General features: G+C 39.5%; 1 protein-coding gene across 2 annotated transcripts in view; it reads right to left on the bottom strand.

Annotated features, from left to right (window-relative positions):
* Nucleotides 1–2,078: 2,078 nt before the first annotated feature.
* LOC139444669 (phosphatidylinositol-3,5-bisphosphate 3-phosphatase MTMR14-like) overlaps nucleotides 2,079–19,525 on the bottom strand; it is a 45,159-nt gene continuing 27,712 nt past the window's right edge. Inside the window, exons 18-19 of one of the 2 annotated variants that reach the window (XM_071225598.1) lie at nucleotides 16,567–16,677; nucleotides 2,079–10,713 (exon numbers count right to left, since the gene is read on the bottom strand). In XM_071225598.1, coding sequence (XP_071081699.1) covers nucleotides 10,518–10,713; nucleotides 16,567–16,677 — 307 coding nt within the window. In that variant the 3' untranslated portion in view covers nucleotides 2,079–10,517. The remainder of the gene's footprint in view (nucleotides 10,714–16,566; nucleotides 16,678–19,525) is intronic. The other variant, XM_071225600.1, reaches the window with a different exon arrangement.

Genomic DNA, 19,525 nt, shown 5'->3' with positions numbered 1-19,525 from the left:
CCAAATGCTTCCTGTTTGAAATAGTCGCAGTCGCCCTGACTGCGGACCTGTTCAAGTGGGTGTTTGTTGCTTAACGCCACAATCAGCAATATTCCACCTCATGTCGATGGCCTGTAAATAATCAAGTCTGGTCCAGTCAATCTAGTGATTGATAGTATGAGCAACGATCCACGCAGTTGGGGTACATTGTCACACTGTGATCCAAGTCATCGAAGTCTGACCATCCGATCCATGAAGTCGCCTCATACAACGAACAGGCTGCTGAGGACACTAAGCCTAGCTGGGGCTGGGGCGGGGGTAGGTGGAGGGGTTATCTCGGTTTTCAGTATAAGTCTTGATCTTTGAAACTAAGATTAACTGGTGAGGGTGATATTTATCATTTATCATAACATGTGAGCTGGCCGAGTAGTGTTGGATGAAATCACACTTGCTGTGACTGCCAATTTGCCAGCCTGGTTCTTAAGGTTAGACCATCTCTGTGTTTTTGTGGATAAAGCGTCCGTGAGCAGAGGGTTACTGGTTCGATTCTGGACGAGTCAAACCAAACTAAATTAAAAGATTGTACTATTTGCTACACTGCATGATGCACGGGGATAGGGGATAAAACATGCACATCTTTATGTGATGTCTTATCCTGAAGTATTTTAAGCAGAGGCCATGAGTTTTACTGTATCACACACTAGAATCTGTACTAAATCTATGCTGAACAAAAACAGTATGGGATCATAAATATTCTTGAGGAAGACTGAACACAATTTACAAGAAATGTCCCCCAAAATATTCAAGATCCCTAACTTTTGTTGTTCACTTTAAAGGATCAAAGGATCTACACAGTTACATGAGACGCCCCTTCACTATACCACAACAAAAGTCCCGAATCACCCCTAATCGGAGTTTCAAAATTCGTGATGATTCGGCCAATAATGCAAACTTTCGTAGCTGATCGGTTTGAAAAATATGAACAATGCCACGAATTGGTTAAGAAACATGTACGAATTACAAGATTCATGTACGGATCATGCACGAATTGTAAGTATCACCTACGACTAAGTTACGAATATGCCGAATGTTGTTCTAGCTTTATTCTTACATAATTCGTAGTTGACTTGGGACATTCGTGGCTGTTTCGGGATGTTTTCGGGTTGAGGACAAGAAATTTTGGGAGCCACGAATCGCTAAGAAAAGCCAAGAATGCAAAGGAATCGATTACGAAGCTGTTACGGAACCTAAGAATTAATTACGAATGGATTACAATACAGCCACGAAATTGCAATTCGGGGACCCTTCCACGAAAATCTTTGACAAACAAAAACTTTCTCACCGATTCCACGAACTCCCGCGAAATGAAAGAATGTTTGGGAATCAAATAAGATTCATTTAAGAACTTCAAGAAATGACTGAGATTTATCTACGAACATGAAACATTTCCTATTCAGGGTGATTCGGGATGAAAGGGTGGGCATTAAACACCTTGAACCCTTGCCCCTCAGGTAAAAACCGCAATGACAAATGACACAAATCAAGTGTATTTAGGATAACATTTATTTCTTTGCAATAAATCAAGGACTGAAACTTCATATTTACAGTCATATTTACATAATTTACATAGGCAGGTGTGTCTATTATATCATTTGGAGTAGCATGCTTTAGCTTCCTGACTGTGGTTGATAAACATGGTGGACCAGGTGTGCAGGAAACTGTGGTCGGAGAATAGCTACACACATATCTGTCTGGTTTAGTATCATAACTCAGATGTTGTGAAAAGGAAGATACCATATGCTTAACTAAATTTAACAGGGAAGTAAATAGAAAAACAGATTTATGAATTACTTGATAATAAATTAAAGAAATGTTTATGATATATTAAAAGATTGTCATCTGATTGATGGGAGTCACCTGGGACTGACCACATGTATAGGAGACAGTGGATTCACTGAGAAATCCAACCATGACTTTAGGTACCTGTTCCAGTACAGGGGCCCAGTACAGTAAAATGTCTCCTTTCTTAAAAGGTGTGATGAAAATCCATTCCTTCTGAGTGATAAAACTTTGTGCCCCACCCCACCTCGCCCCACCTACTTGAATGGGATTACCAACCCTGCCAGCACAACAGCTAAAGCCCTGTTCAAGTGGTCAGGAAACAGCTGGTAAAATCAAGGATCAAAGAAAGTGTTGACGTCTCAAAGATGTTTTGTTACATTTGTTTTAATCAATTGTCCATAAGCTAAGTAAAATTATATTAAAAAGGATATTACTTCTTATTGATACCTATTCAATATTTCTTTCAGAAATACATTAACCTTCAATGTACAATACAATCACATACAAATGTCTGAAAGGTAAAAATATATTCTGGTTTGCCTAACATTTATTGAATAAAGTTGGCAGAAAGGTGGGTCGGAAAACACAATTATATTGAGACTGATGCAACTAGTTTGAAAATGAAGCATCCTTCATTCAGACGGTTTAAATACTGACTAGGTGAGCAAAAGAAGCATCCCATGCCTCTGCATATATGAGACACAATGTAATGCATATTCATTGACTAAATCACAAGACACACCATCAGAACAAAACACAAACCAAATTAGGCAATAAGCATCTTCGGAGGTGACAGTGTTAGGAAATAAGACATTTGTTTTCCACAGTCTACAGGTGACAATAACATCTTTCAGAGGACATCCTGGATGAAGAAGGACATCCTGGATGAAGAAGGACATCCTGGATGAAGAAGCTCAGGATCAACCTTCAGAGAACATGTTGCATGTCCATGAACAGACACAACTTTACTGGGTGACATTGTACAAAACAACCTTAGCGCTACAACTGTTGTAAGACTACATTAAGGTATGGGGAATACGATCACCTTAGCGCTAAGATCAACAGCACTCTGCTCCTTTATTGGGGCCGAATCTAAATTTAACCAAAACTAGAATATGACTGCAATGTCTCATAATGAAATGCACAGAAGTCAATGTACCATTCAAGGGGTCTAAAACAAACTTCGGCTACACACGTCTACTTGCTTTACAGACTGTTTGGGGGAAAAAATGCAACTCAATTATTCTTTAAGTTTTCCCCACCACTACTGGTCGGCTAGTATAAAAAAATAAAACTGGTTTAATGAGGGAGGAGAGCCTGCAACACAGCTGATGCTTTAAGCAATGGAAACCTGACGAATCAAGACAGAATACTGTGCATCAATGCATCCTATTCATTGAAGGATCAACAACAGACTTTATTTTATCTCCCATGTTTAATACATGTCAAAATCAGTGGGTCCTTGTTTAGAGCAGCTTCGTTTGATGCAATATGCTATCACCTAACAGGATAAAAAAAAAAAAAAAATACTGACAAACTAAGTGCTTGTGGCCCTATAAAATGGGTAAGGGTAAGGCTAAAAAACATAATAGTCTTTGTTCTCGGGCATCGCCTGCATCATCCTAAAGTTCACTGCATGTTTCGTATATATTTCCATTTATTAGAAAAAAAAACGAAATCCTTAAAAATTCTAACTCCAACGGTAGTCAAATACTGTATTCCAGTAATTTACTCATCAAGGAATACATTTATGTAGGGAGGCCGTTTCCCAGGTTGATTGTATTTGGTTACAGAACTGTATATTTGGTTACATACTAGTTTGAACAACAAAGAAGAAAAACAAACAAACAAAAACACCGCCTACCTGCACTATATTTTCATTGCCTGAGAACCAGTTCTAACTTTTATTAAGCCTAATAAGATTTATATTTTAAAATTCAGAGGTAATATAAAATCACATTTAATGCAAAAGTTCCTTCCCACTTTACTGACCCTGTTATCTGTACAATACAAGTCACCTTGGCAATGTCTAATATTGGTGATAATAATTCATAACAACCTCAATCTTAAAATATGTTAATTCAAATTTTGTTTGAGTGATATGAGATGTAGACCAGGGTGTGAATATCAGAAACATGGCCTTGCTCAAATGTTCCTGTTTTTAATACCGAGAGTACACCATGGGCAGACAGACAGACAGGCTTTATCAGGCCAATCTACTGCAAGAGACAAGGGGCTTTGTAACATAAAGCGTACGCCACCATCTTGAATATTAGTAGATATATGTAAAACGTAAAATTATGTTAAAACTAACAAAATAAGAACAACTGTGATTGTTTAATTGGATGTGGTGCAAAAACATGGATGACTATTTGCCCCACAATTGCTGCCAAAAAAACAAGGGCTATAAGGCTTAAAAAAATAAAAGAATTGGTGGTCAGGCAATGACTTTTGAAATAGTGTGGCGGGTGGTGTTTTGTTGGGGGGTTGGGGTTCGGGGGAAGGGGGGTCTTCAAACTAATCATGCTAATATGTAACTAAATAAACAGCTGTGTACCATCAACCTGAGACAGGGCCTCCCCACATTAACAAGCATACACACTCCTACTGCCACCATGACCATAACACGAGATGCTCAGTAAAGCAGTGCCCATATAAAGGGAAGTAACTGCGTGCTATTTTGGATCACATTGTTTTTAAGTATTTTTATATTTTTAAAAATTGAAAATGGAAACAAAAATGAAACATGCGGCAGACTTTACGATGACCAGTCGGGGTGCCTGAGAACCAAGACAATAATAGTCTAATCAGAAAGCACCTCCAAGCAGTACGCAAGACAAGCAGATCCTGACTACACTAGGATGCAACTTGTAAAACCATTCTGTCTTAGACCCCTGGGCCCCTGTATGTCTTGTGTGAATATTCCAGAAGTTGCATCACTGACCTTCGCATATTCATGAAAATACTTCACCTACCTAGGAACAGACAAAAGTCGACTTGAATACCTTGAAGGGCGTGACATAAGGACATAGAAACATCCGAGGACTCCACCTCACAGTACTCCTACAGTATCACTTATACCAGTAGGACTAAGTCAATATACAACTGTACAAATAAAAATACATGACATTAAAATATAATCATACTGGACAAGGAAGTAAAGGATCAATAATTATATATTACTATTTTTCATGAATTTCAGTGTAAGCAATCAAGGCAGACCAATTATTCTTGAGTACCAGCTCTGACTTGAATACACAATCAGAGTGTTAATTACAGTCAGTGTTTATTATTGAGCTAGATATTCTTCCTTTCTGATTTAGTATTTTCCCTATTCATAATTTCTGGGGACGTGTCTCAGGCCCAAAGTGAGTAGGGTATAACGCTACTCCGAATAGCTCGGAGTGACATAGGCCATGATTCAAGCCAAAAGAAAGGTGAATTAGACAATTGGAGTAGGAGGGTATGGTGTAGACAAAACAAGGTTAATAATCAGGGTAAATATGGAAATAATTGCCTATAAGCATATCCTGGCACACCTAGGGGATGTAACTCTTTGCAATGAACTGTGACTCATCAATGTGCTACTTACATGTTGGTAGCAACAGTAAACACCACAATTAGCAACATATTTGACTATTTTCATACAGTAAGTCCAATATCTGTATATGTATCCACAATACCTTTTAATTATTGTTATAAGATATACATATAATACAATAATACAACACAATCTCATTAAAATCAGATCTTAGTTCTCACAAAGATCTGAGGACATCCCATTACGGGTCACGTCAGACCAGCCTTGCGCGAACTATGACCGACCAATGGAATGACCAATCAGAAGGCAGCTGTCTCGTGCTTTACGACACTAATTTCAAATTGGCGATATGCTTCGAAACATATTTTGACAAATTCGCGATTACAAATTTGAAACCTGAACAAAAGAACACTCTGGAATGGCTAATAGATGGTCTAGATTGTATGGATTCAGTCGTTAAGCCCATAACTATCGTTCAAAGTTAAGATTTCGAGGTTGCGCGATTAGAAATCCCATTTCGACTGTCACTTTCATAATTTGGTAAGCGATGCTCTGATTGGTTGGATGAAAGGTCGTTCTGACGTGACCCCTAATGGCATGTCCTGAGATCTTTGTTTAGCAGCAGCGAGAACTGAGGTCTGATTTTAATGAGATCATAATACAACACAGCCACTATATTTACAAAACAGATAATTATTGATCCTAAACCTTTTTTGAGCAGATTAAATAATATATACACCAATAAAATGTCAAACTCTCCTTTTGTTATAAATACCGTGTATCACAGATGATGTTAAAAATAATTTTGGAATTACATATTTTGTCAAAAAAGTGGTCACAGTCTCCTATAATGGTGATTGACCTGAGATGGTGATGGTAAATATCAGCTGGTGGATCATAGCAACGTACTTGCAGCTGGTGGATCATACCATTGTACTATCAGCTGGTGGATCATACCATTGTACTATCAGCTGGTGGATCATACCATTGTATTATCAGCTGGTGGATCATACCATTGTATTATCAGCTGGTGGATCATACCATTGTATTATCAGCTGGTGGATCATACCATTGTACAATCAGCTGGTGGATCATACCATTGTACTTACAGACGGTGGATCATACCATTGTACAATCAGCTGGTGGATCATACCATTGTACTATCAGCTGGAGGATCACAGCATTGTACTATCAGCATTGTACGAAGCATCACACAATTGTACTTATAGCTTTAAATATCAGCTGGTGGATAATAGCATTTTAATCACAGCTGTAAATATCAGCTGGTGGCTAACAAAATTGTACCCTCAGTTGTCAGTATCAGGGGCTTAAGAGTTTCCCTGGAAATCTGGTTGTAACACTGTTTGAAATTAAGTCCCAGCTCTTTAATGTATTAAAGTTAGAAATTAAGGAGCATCGGTTCTCTGCAATTGTATTTTCCCAAATCTTGTACTTTTAATATCTTTCCTATCTAAATGTTGCATCAATTCATTGTTCGAGGCGCTAATGTAAGATTTCAGAGAGTGAGTGAGTATTGTTTTATGCCACTCTTAGCAATAGTCCAGCAATATCACGGTGGGGCACAGCAGAAATGGGCTTCACACATTGTACGCATGTGGGGAATCGAACCTGTGTCTTTGGTGAGACAAGTAAACACTTTAACCACTAGGCTACCCCACCACCCCTGTAATATTTCAAGAAAACACAGGGTTTGTCAAGTATATACAGGTTATGGAGACCATATTCAAGGTAAGGTAAAAATTGTAGTCTGAGACTGGACTCTGGGTCATGATGACCTTGTGTGTCATTTCCTGGGATTATCCTTGCAAGCTTGTGCAGGGCAGTCAGTGTCAAGTGTTTACATAGGACCAGTCACGATCATGTACTGTACATACTGGCTGATATGATATCCTGTTCGTCGGCTCGCACAGCTGATAACATGCCATGACATTAGCAGAGGATAAACAAAAGAAAGTTTGTTTGTTACTGTAATCACTTTACCCCATACATATTCTCTTGTGTTTCTCATCTCTATGCCCAGTTATAGAGGGAGGGGACAGCAAAAGAAAGAAATATGAGAATAAAATATATCCTTAGTTGAAATGTTGTTTGTTAAAACTTAAAATATGTGCAAGTATGATTCACAATCTGAATCATCCCAATGAGTTTAATATTTATGAATTTTGAACAGTTACTAAAAGTGTATGTCCTCAGCAAGTCAAGCCAACATCATTTATTGTTTGTTTGTTTGTTGTTTAAAGCTGCACTCAGCACTATTCCTGCTGTGTGACTGTGATCTGTAAATTATCCTGTTGGGACCAGACAATCCAGTGATTGACATTGAGCACCGATCTAGTAAATCAATAATAATATTTACTACCTTAATTTTTTAAGCACGTTTAATCTGTCAACACAGTAGATGCTGACATTCAATAATATAGGTAAACTGTGGGCAGTTTCATTATCAACATCATCAGACTGAACTGATCAGTTCTACAGCTGTACAGCTGTACAGCAGAAAAAAACAATAAAGGACTTCCTGTCTGCTCTCCGATGTAAGTTAGATACCAATATTTAGACTGACTGGATAACATTCATCATGCTAGCAAAGTGGTTTAGTTTTTTATTTTGTTTGTTTATTGTTTAACTCAGCACTCCGCAGTATTCCATCTGTATGATGGCAGTCAATAAATAATCAAGTCTGGACTAGACAATCCAGTGATTGACATCATGAGCATCGATCTAGGCAATTGGGATACGATGACATGCATCAACCATGTCTGCTAGCCTGACCACCTGATCCCGTTAGTCACCTCACAAGTGGGCATGGGTTGCTGAAGACCAATTCTAAACTTCACAGCTAGCTGGATGGTTTATTGAGCTTATCAAAACAAACACTTGGGGAAAGTTGTGAGATGTTCAATACCTTTCCCTGTTAAGGATATAAATCAACAATAACACAATGTGAGCACTAGGTGGACCCTGAAAACATCCTCTATAGCCTGGGCCAGACTCAGTGCAACAAGGTTGTTGGGGGTCACTGTCGACACAGAATCAGTGAGTACACTCAGGTAGACAATATTGTACCTTCCAATAATTAAAGGTACTTCAGGTACGTAACAAGTTGCCTATTACTGTATTCAACGTATTAAGCGCCCCTGATCAACTTCTAGAACAACCTGTAAATAATCTTTAGAAGCACAAGGTATCAGACATGACAATTGACATGACAATCACTATTTACTTGTGTATATTACAGTTCTTTTTGCAGTAAACACAGCAGGGTTTGGAAGTTTGAAGTAAGTCTGTTCTCCATTTCTCGATCTCTGACAATAAGTTTAACATGTGTATGGTTTTAATCAACACCCCCATTGTAAATTTTTTAAAGCACCAAAGGCACTTACCGTTTTCGACGTAATAAGCGCCCCGCTCTAATAAGCACCCACGGCGATATTTGCTAAGATATTGGCTTGTGAACAATCTCAGTTAGCACCCCTTCCGATTGATCAATGTACACAATACTTATTCATTCGTGTATAATACACACTGGTGTGTTATATGCACCCTTAATTATGGGCAGTTAAATTCTGGAAAAAATTATCTGTCGTACATAAACATTTCAGGATGTCTGCATAAACCACAAAATTTATCTTTCAACTTTTTTTTCTTCACCAAAATAATATTCTAATAACACCCCCCTATTACTATTTTTTTAGAGCGCCCAGGGAGCTTATTTCGCCGAATACGGTATTACAACAACGACAATAGTTTATATATAAAGACCTTAGTGACTGAGCTCAGTTACTAATTTATCTTCAACACAACATGGGGACATAATTACATGGTCCACAGATCTGCAATTCAAATTGATTCTCAGCTCCCTTGGGAGTATACAACCAATGTACATTATCGGCTCTGATCCATGTACCCAGGCTACTGAACTCACCCCAGTCAGCGAGTGTGAGTTAGGTTTTACGCCTTGTTTAGCCACTTTACAATCTCATTGAAATCAGATCTTAATTTTTGCTACCGCTAAAAAAAGATGTGAGGACATCCCATTACGGGCCACGTCAGAACGACCTTTCGCGAATTTTGACCGATCAATGAAATGACTGACAAGAAATCAACATTAGCCAATCAGAAGGCAGCTTTCTCGTGCTTTACGACACTAGTTTCAAACTGGCGACAATCTTTCGAAACATATTTTGAAGTATTCTCGATTAGAAATTTTGAAACTGATAAAAAGAACATTCTGGAATGGCTTACAGATGGGCTAGATTGCATGGATATGATCAGAAAACCCGTAACTGTCGTTTGGAACACCCTCTAATAAATAATTTGAAGTTGCATGATGAGAAAACACATTCCATCTGTCACTTTCATGATCTGGTAAACCACACTCTGTTTGGTTGGATGAAAGGTCGTTCTGACGTGACAGGTAATGGGATACCCTGAAATCTTGTTTAGCGATAGCCAGAACTAAGATCTGATTTTAATGATATTGAGCCACATAATAGCATAATCACTGTAGGGAAAACCAGAACCACTGATCCTAAAAACTCCTTATAATATAATCAACATGAACAGAGGTACAATGACTAAGAAATTGTATCATAAATCTGAGAGCATGCTGCCAAAGATATGGAAACAGCAGCGTTAAAAGACACATACCACAGCCTTCCCAACTAGGCATGCACAGAACAAGAAGGAAGTTGACTGTCATGTCAGGAGGATCAACAAACAGCGAGTAAATTTACAAGTTACAGCACAAAAATAGAATAATCTAGACGTGTAAATGTATTTGGACGTCCAACCACACCAGAAATATATTTTCGACACGTTTTAAAATAAGATGGGCAGATAAATACATGCACACAGTGTACAGTGAGGTGTTGGGTGTGGGCTGCGGTCTGTGTGTTTTAGAGATGATGATTCCATGTTTCCGACAGCATGCTCTGAGATTTATAATGATGTTTCTGTTCTCCTTGTTTTATGTTGCCGATTCCTTGTGTGTTTTGGTAATATTTTTTATTGAAGTCGGGCAGTTTTCTTGGTAGGCCTGATACAGGTGTCGACAGTGACCCCCGTCAATGTATACATGTGAGGAACCGGACTATATCAGCTAACTAAACTGTTCCTACTGCTGGCGACAGTGTTATATAACAGAGTTAGATTTCCCTGAGGATTTGATTCCTACTTTCTCCAACAGCGAGGATATTGCACCGCTGCCGGCCTCCGCCCCAGGCCGGACATACACAGAGTTGCTGTAAGCGTTGTGGAACATGCGCCACACTGAGTCGAGACGCTGCCAACGTAATGTCTGCTCGGCACCTTCTGTAGCCTCGTGACACCTAGAATAAAAAAGGAAAGTGAAGGTCAACTAACATTCAATGAGTGAGTGAGGAATTGAAGCCCTCCTATGTAAGGTGTTAATGAAGACCATTATCTCAAATGAAATGTTCTACTGGTATATTACCATGGCAAATGGTGATGCGAGATGAATGTTCTCTGAAGTCAGCCAGCCAGAGCTAAGCAGGGGTTTATCTTAACCTACAAAAACAGGCGGCCAGTGGACCACAATTACTATTTCAAGGGTCCTTACAGGAAACATGAGAGTCCTGTAAAGTAATGAAATAGTGAAATCACCTGATGATGGAGTAAGTACATACATGTACTCCTAAATGTTGTGTTCCTCATAATCAAGAAGTTGACATCCACAAATTTACTTCCTTCTGTCACAGTTCTGTGTATCACGTCTAATGCCTTTCAAAGATTTGATACATCATAACCACATGTACTGAAGCTCACCTTTCTAATTCAAATGAAGACAATTTAAAAAAAATGAAAAGTTGAACTGGAATACTAACATAACTAAGAAAAACTCAATGTTTTACAATCAAATGCCCTGATAACTTTGATTCATCAAAACTTCATTATGTTCATCATCATTATAATAAAAAGTAGAGCGTTGTTTGGTGTCAATAAAAGTTGTGTAAACAGAAACACAAAACAGAAACATAGAACACTCCACTGACATAATTACAATCAAACATTTCAAACGATCAATTGGACCATACATAAAACTGAATTTCTAGTTACAATTATTTGTGTAAAACTTATAACCATTAGACCACAGAACGGTTTGGGTTGACATAGTAAAACCTTAGGTTGGTTGGTTGGTTGGTTGGTTGGTTGGTTGTTTTACGCCACCCTCAGCAATATTCCAGCTATATGACGGCAGTCTGTATATAATTGAGTCTGGACCAGACAATCCAGTGACTGACATCATGAGCATCGATCCATGCAATTGGGATCGATGACATGCATCAACCAAGTCAGCGAGCCAGACCACCCGATCCCATTAGTTGCCTTTTACGACAAGCGTAGTCGCCTTTTAATGCAAACATTGGTTGCTGAAGACCATTTCTACCCCGGATCATCACGGGTCTAAAACCCTCGGGCTGCAGTGGACAAACTAGTGGAATTCCAAGTTTTACGAGCTCGGCCACTGCTTCCCTCCTTTACTATGTCAACCAAAACCTCAGAGTCGTGTTTTATCCTTCATGTAAATCCCTTACTCTTGACAGCTCACTCAGCATAAACACATCCTCTGACAGAAAGTTATCTTGAGGGAGAGTCTCTTCATTCTGCTTTGAGCAATATTCCAGCTATATCATGGTACATGGAAACCATAAATGGACTTCACTCATGTACAGTGAGGGGATCTGAACTAGTGCCTTTAGCATGATGAGCTAACACTTTACCAACAAGGCTACCCCTGCACACCAATTTATATAGGTGTCATACGCAACTAAATTGTTTGTTTGTTTGATTTGTTTATATATTGTGTAACACGACACTCAGCAATATTTCAGCTATATGACTGCGGTCTGTAAGTGATCGAGTCTGGACCAGACAATCCAGTGATTGACATCATGAGCATCGATCTATGCATTTGGGATATGATGACATGTATCAAACAAGTCAGCGAGCCTGACCACCCGATCTGTTAGTCTAATATTAGGACAAGCATAATCACCTTTTATGGCAAGCGTGGGTTGCTGAAGACCTAATCTACACCGGATCTTCATGGGTCAGGCAGCTAGGGCCTATGTCTCATGACTTCCACTGAGGGTTGTTTGACATCTTCACGTAAATAACCCTTAAAATGCACTGTATGGCATCATACTTTGAATTTCGCTGGACGAATTTGACAAAAATACATATTTTCGCCAAATTCGTAAATGCTCACCTTTTATCTATTTGCTACAAACTAAGCGCAAAAACAAATAAGGATGTTTTCTTATAGCTGAATGGTGTATCCATACTTGGCGAAAATATTTCAAAAAGTTATATACGAAACATAAATACTTTTAAAAAACCGTAAAGAATGAGTGACACATATACAGTTCTGTTTTAATGTATGAGTTTGGCACAGTAGTTAATAATTACATCACACTCAATAGTATGCACACTATATATATTTTCAGTTTGAAAGTTAAGTCGTCTACATTTAGAATACACTTATCTCAGAAAAAGTTAAATATTCTGAATTGAAAATAGCTGACATCCTCACATCAGAAGCACCAGATCTGAAGCCACGGTGAGTTAGTTCAACCACATGTTTTGTGTGCCTGAACCCCCAATCCCGTTAGTCGTCTCATACGACAAGCAGTCACCTCTTACGGTACGTAGTCATGTGTGATGGATGTATAGTATATTTCCCATAGGGGCAAAAAGGTGAAATTATTTTCAATAATTTTCACTGATAGTTATAACAACTATTATATGCCAACAGCAACATGACGTTATATTAACATACTGTTACATTACGATGAACTTTTTCCAACAATACATTTGAGATCCGGAAAACGCTATTTTTTTCAATTTTCACCCTAAAAAAATGTGGGTATTAACCAACTCCTAAATTCCAGAATATCTGTCCCTTATGAAATAATGTTCAAAGTTTCATGCCAGGTATCTAAATTACAACAATAATTCCCTCAGGACAGACAACTCGTAATTCCTTGTTGCACGTAGGTTGCTCTCTAAGTATCAAATCTATGACGGCCGGTCAGGTAGCCTTGTGGTTAAAGCGTTTGCCCATCATGCCAAAGAGCTGGGTTCAATTCCTGACATGGGTACAATGTGTGAAGCCCATTTCTGGTGTCCTTTGCGTGACATTACTGGAATATTAGTAAAAGTAGGGTAAAACCATATTCACTCACTCACTCAAACCTTTGAAGCACTCTCAGTCCAGTCCCAGTTAACCAAATTGCCTTAGTAGTGATTGAGCTGTTAAACTCATGCATGTGATGGAAACTCTGGTATTAAACTACTCCAGCTGGTGGCAGGGAACAACACAATTACAAAAAAATATATTAACAATTCGACCACAAAATAACAAATATGTAAGTTATAGGGAAACAATATCATTCATATCGACTCATACTAATTGCTTATCTCATCTCATTTCCAAAGGTAGTGGAAACTTCCCATGCTGTGTTCCCGGAGAACAGAGAAAACATCTCACCCAAACGGACCTCTGATCCACGCAGGTGCACCGGAGCCACGTTACCAAGACCTGTAACACGTCACTCTCTTTTTCTCCTACTTAAAGGTCCAAAACACATCAGTATTGAGGGGAAGGCTGGGAAGGTACTCTAGTGTAGGAGTCAGGAAAAGTATAAATTATATTTTTACCCTAAAATATACCTATTTTACCTTATCCCGACTCTTACTAATTGTTTGAATCTCACAGAGGGTGGTGGGTTCCACCAGCATGTGTGATTGTCGAGACTTGTTCTATAAACCCAGTGGGAACGTGGTTGATAATCTGCATTGTTTTCTTCTTGTATCTACTGGGGTAACACCTTCCTTTTTGTGAAAAAAGGGAAGTAAATCTCTTAAATTTCGTGGACTTGTTAAGGCTTCTTGAGATATTACCCCTGGTAACTCTGGTTTGCCTTGAACAATTAAAGTGTTAAGAGAAGAACAATAAACTTAACACAATAATTATCACTCATGTTCTGAACTGAAAGTAACACAGGGCATGGACTCTTAAGTCAATGGTTATGAAACAGTAACCTGATGTCGACAAGTCTACATGAGTGCGTGTGAGTGTTATCTCATAGTTATCTTCTGGAAGGAAGAGTGAGTTGTTGCGGAACTACTAGAGGTCCAAACTGATGAATTCCATCAACGTCCTGTGTCGCAAAGTCACTGAGATAATGGTTCACGAAGACTGTATCTTATCTCCAGAACCATCCTTCCATGATCATCAGGATAGAGCAGTTACCATGGAGTGCTGAGGTAGAGGTGACAGACCCTGTGGCTGCAGGGACTGTATAAGGGTTGGGTCCTGCATATCAAACTGAAACTGTGATCCTGTTGAAGGGTTCACAAACGTCTGGAGTTGTGCAGAAGTAGATGGCTGCGCGTAGGTATTTTCTGCTTCTGAGTTGCCGAAGTTGCAGAAGAACCCCTTTGCGATCATGATGAAGGCAGTGGCTTTGTGGAGGTTGGTTGGTTGGTTTGTTTAACGCCGCACTCACCAATATTGATTTGAGACTTTTTCATTATGGATGACGTGAATCAAACTCACAACCTCCTTATCAGTAGTCAGACACTCCAACCATTAGACCACAGAACGGTTTGGGTTGACATAGTAAAACCTTTGGTTGGTTGGTTGGTTGGTTGGTTTGTTGTTTTACGTCACACTCAGCAATATTCCAGCTATATGACGGCAGTCTGTATATAACTGAGTCTGGAACAGACAATCCAGTGATAGACATCATGAGCATCGATCCACGCAATTGGGATTGATGACATGCATCAACCAAGTCAGCGAGCCTGACCACCCGATCCCATTAGTCGCCTTTTACGACAAGCGTAGTCATTTTTACGCAAGTATGGGTTGCTGAAGACCTATTCTACCCCGGAATCTTCATGGGTCTCTGTGTGGAGGTAAGCTTTGAAGGAGCAGAAGAAGAGCTCTTCTTCGCAGCAAAGTCCTGAAGACTTATACTGCCCTAGAGGCTTTCTTTTTAGAGCTCACTTTTTTGGAATTTTTGCTGCTAGTAAAGTGAGTGAGTGAGTGAGTTGGGTTTAACGCCGCTTTTAACAGTATTCCAGTTATATCGCGGTGTGTCAGCTTAATGTGGGAGGAAAGCCCGAAGTGATGTAGGTCTCAGACGTTTACCACTTCGGTGAAACTCACGAGCACGGGTATGGTGCTGACAAACCTAGAAACATAATTGGGGAGAACTGGAATTCGAACCCACAATCATAGGTTTCTGGTGTGCCAAAGGGACGCAACTCTGCACAGCGAATCACGGCGCCTTAGACAACTGGGCCACCCGTGCCCCCTGCTGCTAGTAGAGGAAGTGGGGGAAGGGTGACTGGAATGGCCTCATAAGGAGTAAGTTCAGGATGAACTTCCTCTACCAGTATGTCAAATATCTTCCTTCCTCTGAAGAGGCAGAGTGTGGATTCTCGATCCACTGTAGTCTTTTTCTTCATTATCGCCGCCTCCACTGAAGATGTAGAGTGTGATGACTCTCGTCTTTTTCAATCCATCTTCTTCCTCTGCTCTATGAAGATATATTTAGCCAATTCTTCTTCCCCTGAAGGGGCACATAAACTGCATCTACCAGTACTCTCCGCTGTGCAGTGCTGAGTAATGACGGTGCAGCACATAGGGTGAGGGTCAAAATCTGAACACATATTTTGCATGTATTATAAGTTTTCATAATGAAACAGAGGGCGGTTTAAAAGCCAAAACATGACAAAAATTTAAGCCAAAATATAAAAATAATTATAAGGTATGTTGCATAAAATAGTTGTAAAATGATTATTGAAAAAGGTTAATTTTGAACGGATGGCTTGGATTATGAAGCACAGGAAAAAATTCCCAACTACACAGACAGCTTGAAAATGACACAGTGAAGAATTATCGGTCTTGGTCATGTGGCTCTGGTGTCCCAGCGCTGATCAGGGTGCATTCGGGTGAGATGTTTTCTCCGTTCTCCGGGAACACAGCACAGGAAATTTCCACTACCTTTTGGAATGAGATGAGATAAGCAATTAGTCTAATAAGGTAAAATACAAGGTATATAATCACAAGCAAGAACTTGACGAGGACAGAGTGTGTTATTGCGTGTAGAGATACGCGTGAGGAGGTGGAGGAGGAGAGGAGGACATACGAGCTGAAGCTGATGTGGCTGCTGCTGCTGCTTGACTTGCCGCCGCCGCTGCTGACGTGGGGGGAATCGTGGCAGCCTCTCAGACTCCCTGTACTGCTGATGATCTGCCAGCTACAACACAGCATACAGCATACACATCATGTAGCGTAGAGCAAGGGCATGCACGGGACAGAGCTACAACATGCACAGGCTTAGCATAGAGCATGCCTGGATTTAGCATAGGGCATGCCTAGATTTAGCATAAAGCAAGCACTGCAATTAGCATCAAGAAAATCCCATGCACTTGACTGCCCGTACAGACAGATGTGTTGTAGAGAAGAAACTCTTTGCACTCGCAGATCCAGAAAGGGGTTATCCCCCCTTTTTTCAGACACCTTATATGCTAACTGCGCCCTCAGCCAAGTCACTACATGTCGAAATATGTGCACTCCCTTTTTCAAAATCCTGGTTCCACATCTGCTAAGCCTATGATCATGGGTTCGAAATTCTGGTTTGCTCCAGATATGTTTCTAGGTTCATAAGCACCATACCTGTGGATGCTTGTGGATTTCATCAAAGTGGTAAGCATCTGAGACCACTTCGGGCTTTCCTGCCACATTAAGCTAACACGCCGTGATATCACTGGAATACTGGACAAAGCGGGGTTAAACCCAACTCACTCGCTCATATTGGAGGAAATTCATCAAAGACATTTACCCCTTTTATAAAACCCACAAACATTGGTACGATGCTGAGACACAAAATATATCTTTATTACCCTTCAACATGGGTATGACGCTAAGACACAAAATATATCCTCATTACCCACAAACATGGGTATGATGCTGAGACACAAAATATATCCTCATTACCCACAAACCTGGGTATGACGCTGAGACACAAAATATATCCTCATTACCCACAAACATGGGTATGACTCTGAGACACAAAATATATCCTCATTACCCACAAACATGGGTATGACACTGAGACACAAAATAATATATATCATTCTTATCCTTCAACACAGGTATGAGGCTGAGACACAAAATATATCATTATTACCCTGGAACACGGGTATGACGCTGAGACACAAAATATATCATTATTATCCTTGAACACAGGTATGACACTGAGACACAAAATAATATATATCATTCTTATCCTTCAACACAGGTACAACGCTAAGACACAAAATATATCATTATTACCCTGGAACACGGGTATGACGCTGAGACACAAAATATATCATTATTACCCACAAACATGGGTATGACGCTAAGACACAAAATATATCATTATTACCCTGGAACATGGGTATGACGCTAAGACACAAAATATATCATTATTACCCACAAACATGGGTATGACGCTGAGACACAAAATATATCATTATTACCCTTCAACATGGGTATGACGCTAAGACACAAAATATATCCTCATTACCCACAAACATGGGTATGACCCTGAGACACAAAATATATCATTATTACCCTGGAACACGGGTATGACGCTGAGACACAAAATATATCATTATTACCCTGGAACACGGGTATGACGCTAAGACACAAAATATATCATTATTACCCACAAACATGGGTATGACGCTGAGACACAAAATATATCCTCATTACCCACAAACATGGGTATGACCCTGAGACACAAAATATATCATTATTACCCTGGGACACGGGTATGACGCTAAGACACAAAATAATATATATCATTTTTATCCTTGAACACAGGTATGACACTGAGACACAAAATAATATCATTCTTATCCTTCAACACAGGTACAACGCTAAGACAAAAAATATATCATTATTACCCTGGAACACGGGTATGACGCTGAGACACAAAATATATCATTATTACCCTGGAACACGGGTATGACGCTGAGACACAAAATAATATATATCATTATGACCCACAAACATGGGTATGACTCTGAGACACAAAATATATCCTCATTACCCTGGAACACGGGTATGACGCTAAGACACAAAATATATCATTATTACCCTTCAACCTGGGTATGACGCTAAGACACAAAATATATCATTATTACCCACAAACATGGGTATGACGCTGAGACACAAAATATATCTTTATTACCCTTCAACATGGGTATGACCCTGAGACACAAAATATATCCTCATTACCCACAAACATGGGTATGACCCTGAGACACAAAATATATCATTATTACCCACAAACATGGGTATGACCCTGAGACACAAAATATATCCTCATTACCCACAAACATGGGTATGACACTGAGACACAAAATATATCCTCATTACCCACAAACATGGGTATGACTCTGAGACACAAAATATATCATTATTACCCTGGAACACGGGTATGACTCTGAGACACAAAATATATCATTATTATCCTTGAACACAGGTATGACACTGAGACACAAAATAACATATATCATTATTATCCTTCAACACATGTACAATGCTAAGACACAAAAGATATCATTATTACCCAATAATTTTTCAGTTTCTTGTGTATAAATATACATGACAGTTTTAAAAACACAATGGCATGACAACATTCATTTCCTTCCAACTTGCGTCCCTGTTTTTCCAGATCTTTATTTGCTGATAGCATCACACATGTAGGAACTCTACTGCAATGAGTGAGGCATAACCATGGTGTTACGTCCCGCAAGGGAGTAAAAAGATAGTCGATGCCCAAAGAAAACTATCAATACCCAACGTGAATGATACCTTGAGCATGTTGGGTAAGTACGCAATGGCTCAAACACTCAAGTAGAGTCATCAAGGTCATGATGCTGGAAATGCGGAGATGGATACAGAATGAGAGCACTCCATAAACATGCCTCATTTATCCAGAAGAAACATTTGGACAGGCTCCATTGGTGTGCTACAGTCTGGATTACCAGAAGAGTTTCACTCTGTGGGATGAAGCACACAGTTCCCAGACACACATGGCAGCATACTTTCAC

The sequence above is a fragment of the Haliotis cracherodii genome, unplaced genomic scaffold, assembly GCF_022045235.1.
Source record: "Haliotis cracherodii isolate W230 unplaced genomic scaffold, xgHalCrac1.p SCAF_6, whole genome shotgun sequence".
Taxonomy (NCBI): Eukaryota; Metazoa; Mollusca; class Gastropoda; order Lepetellida; family Haliotidae; genus Haliotis; species Haliotis cracherodii.
This window is presented reverse-complemented; position numbering and strand designations above follow the sequence as displayed.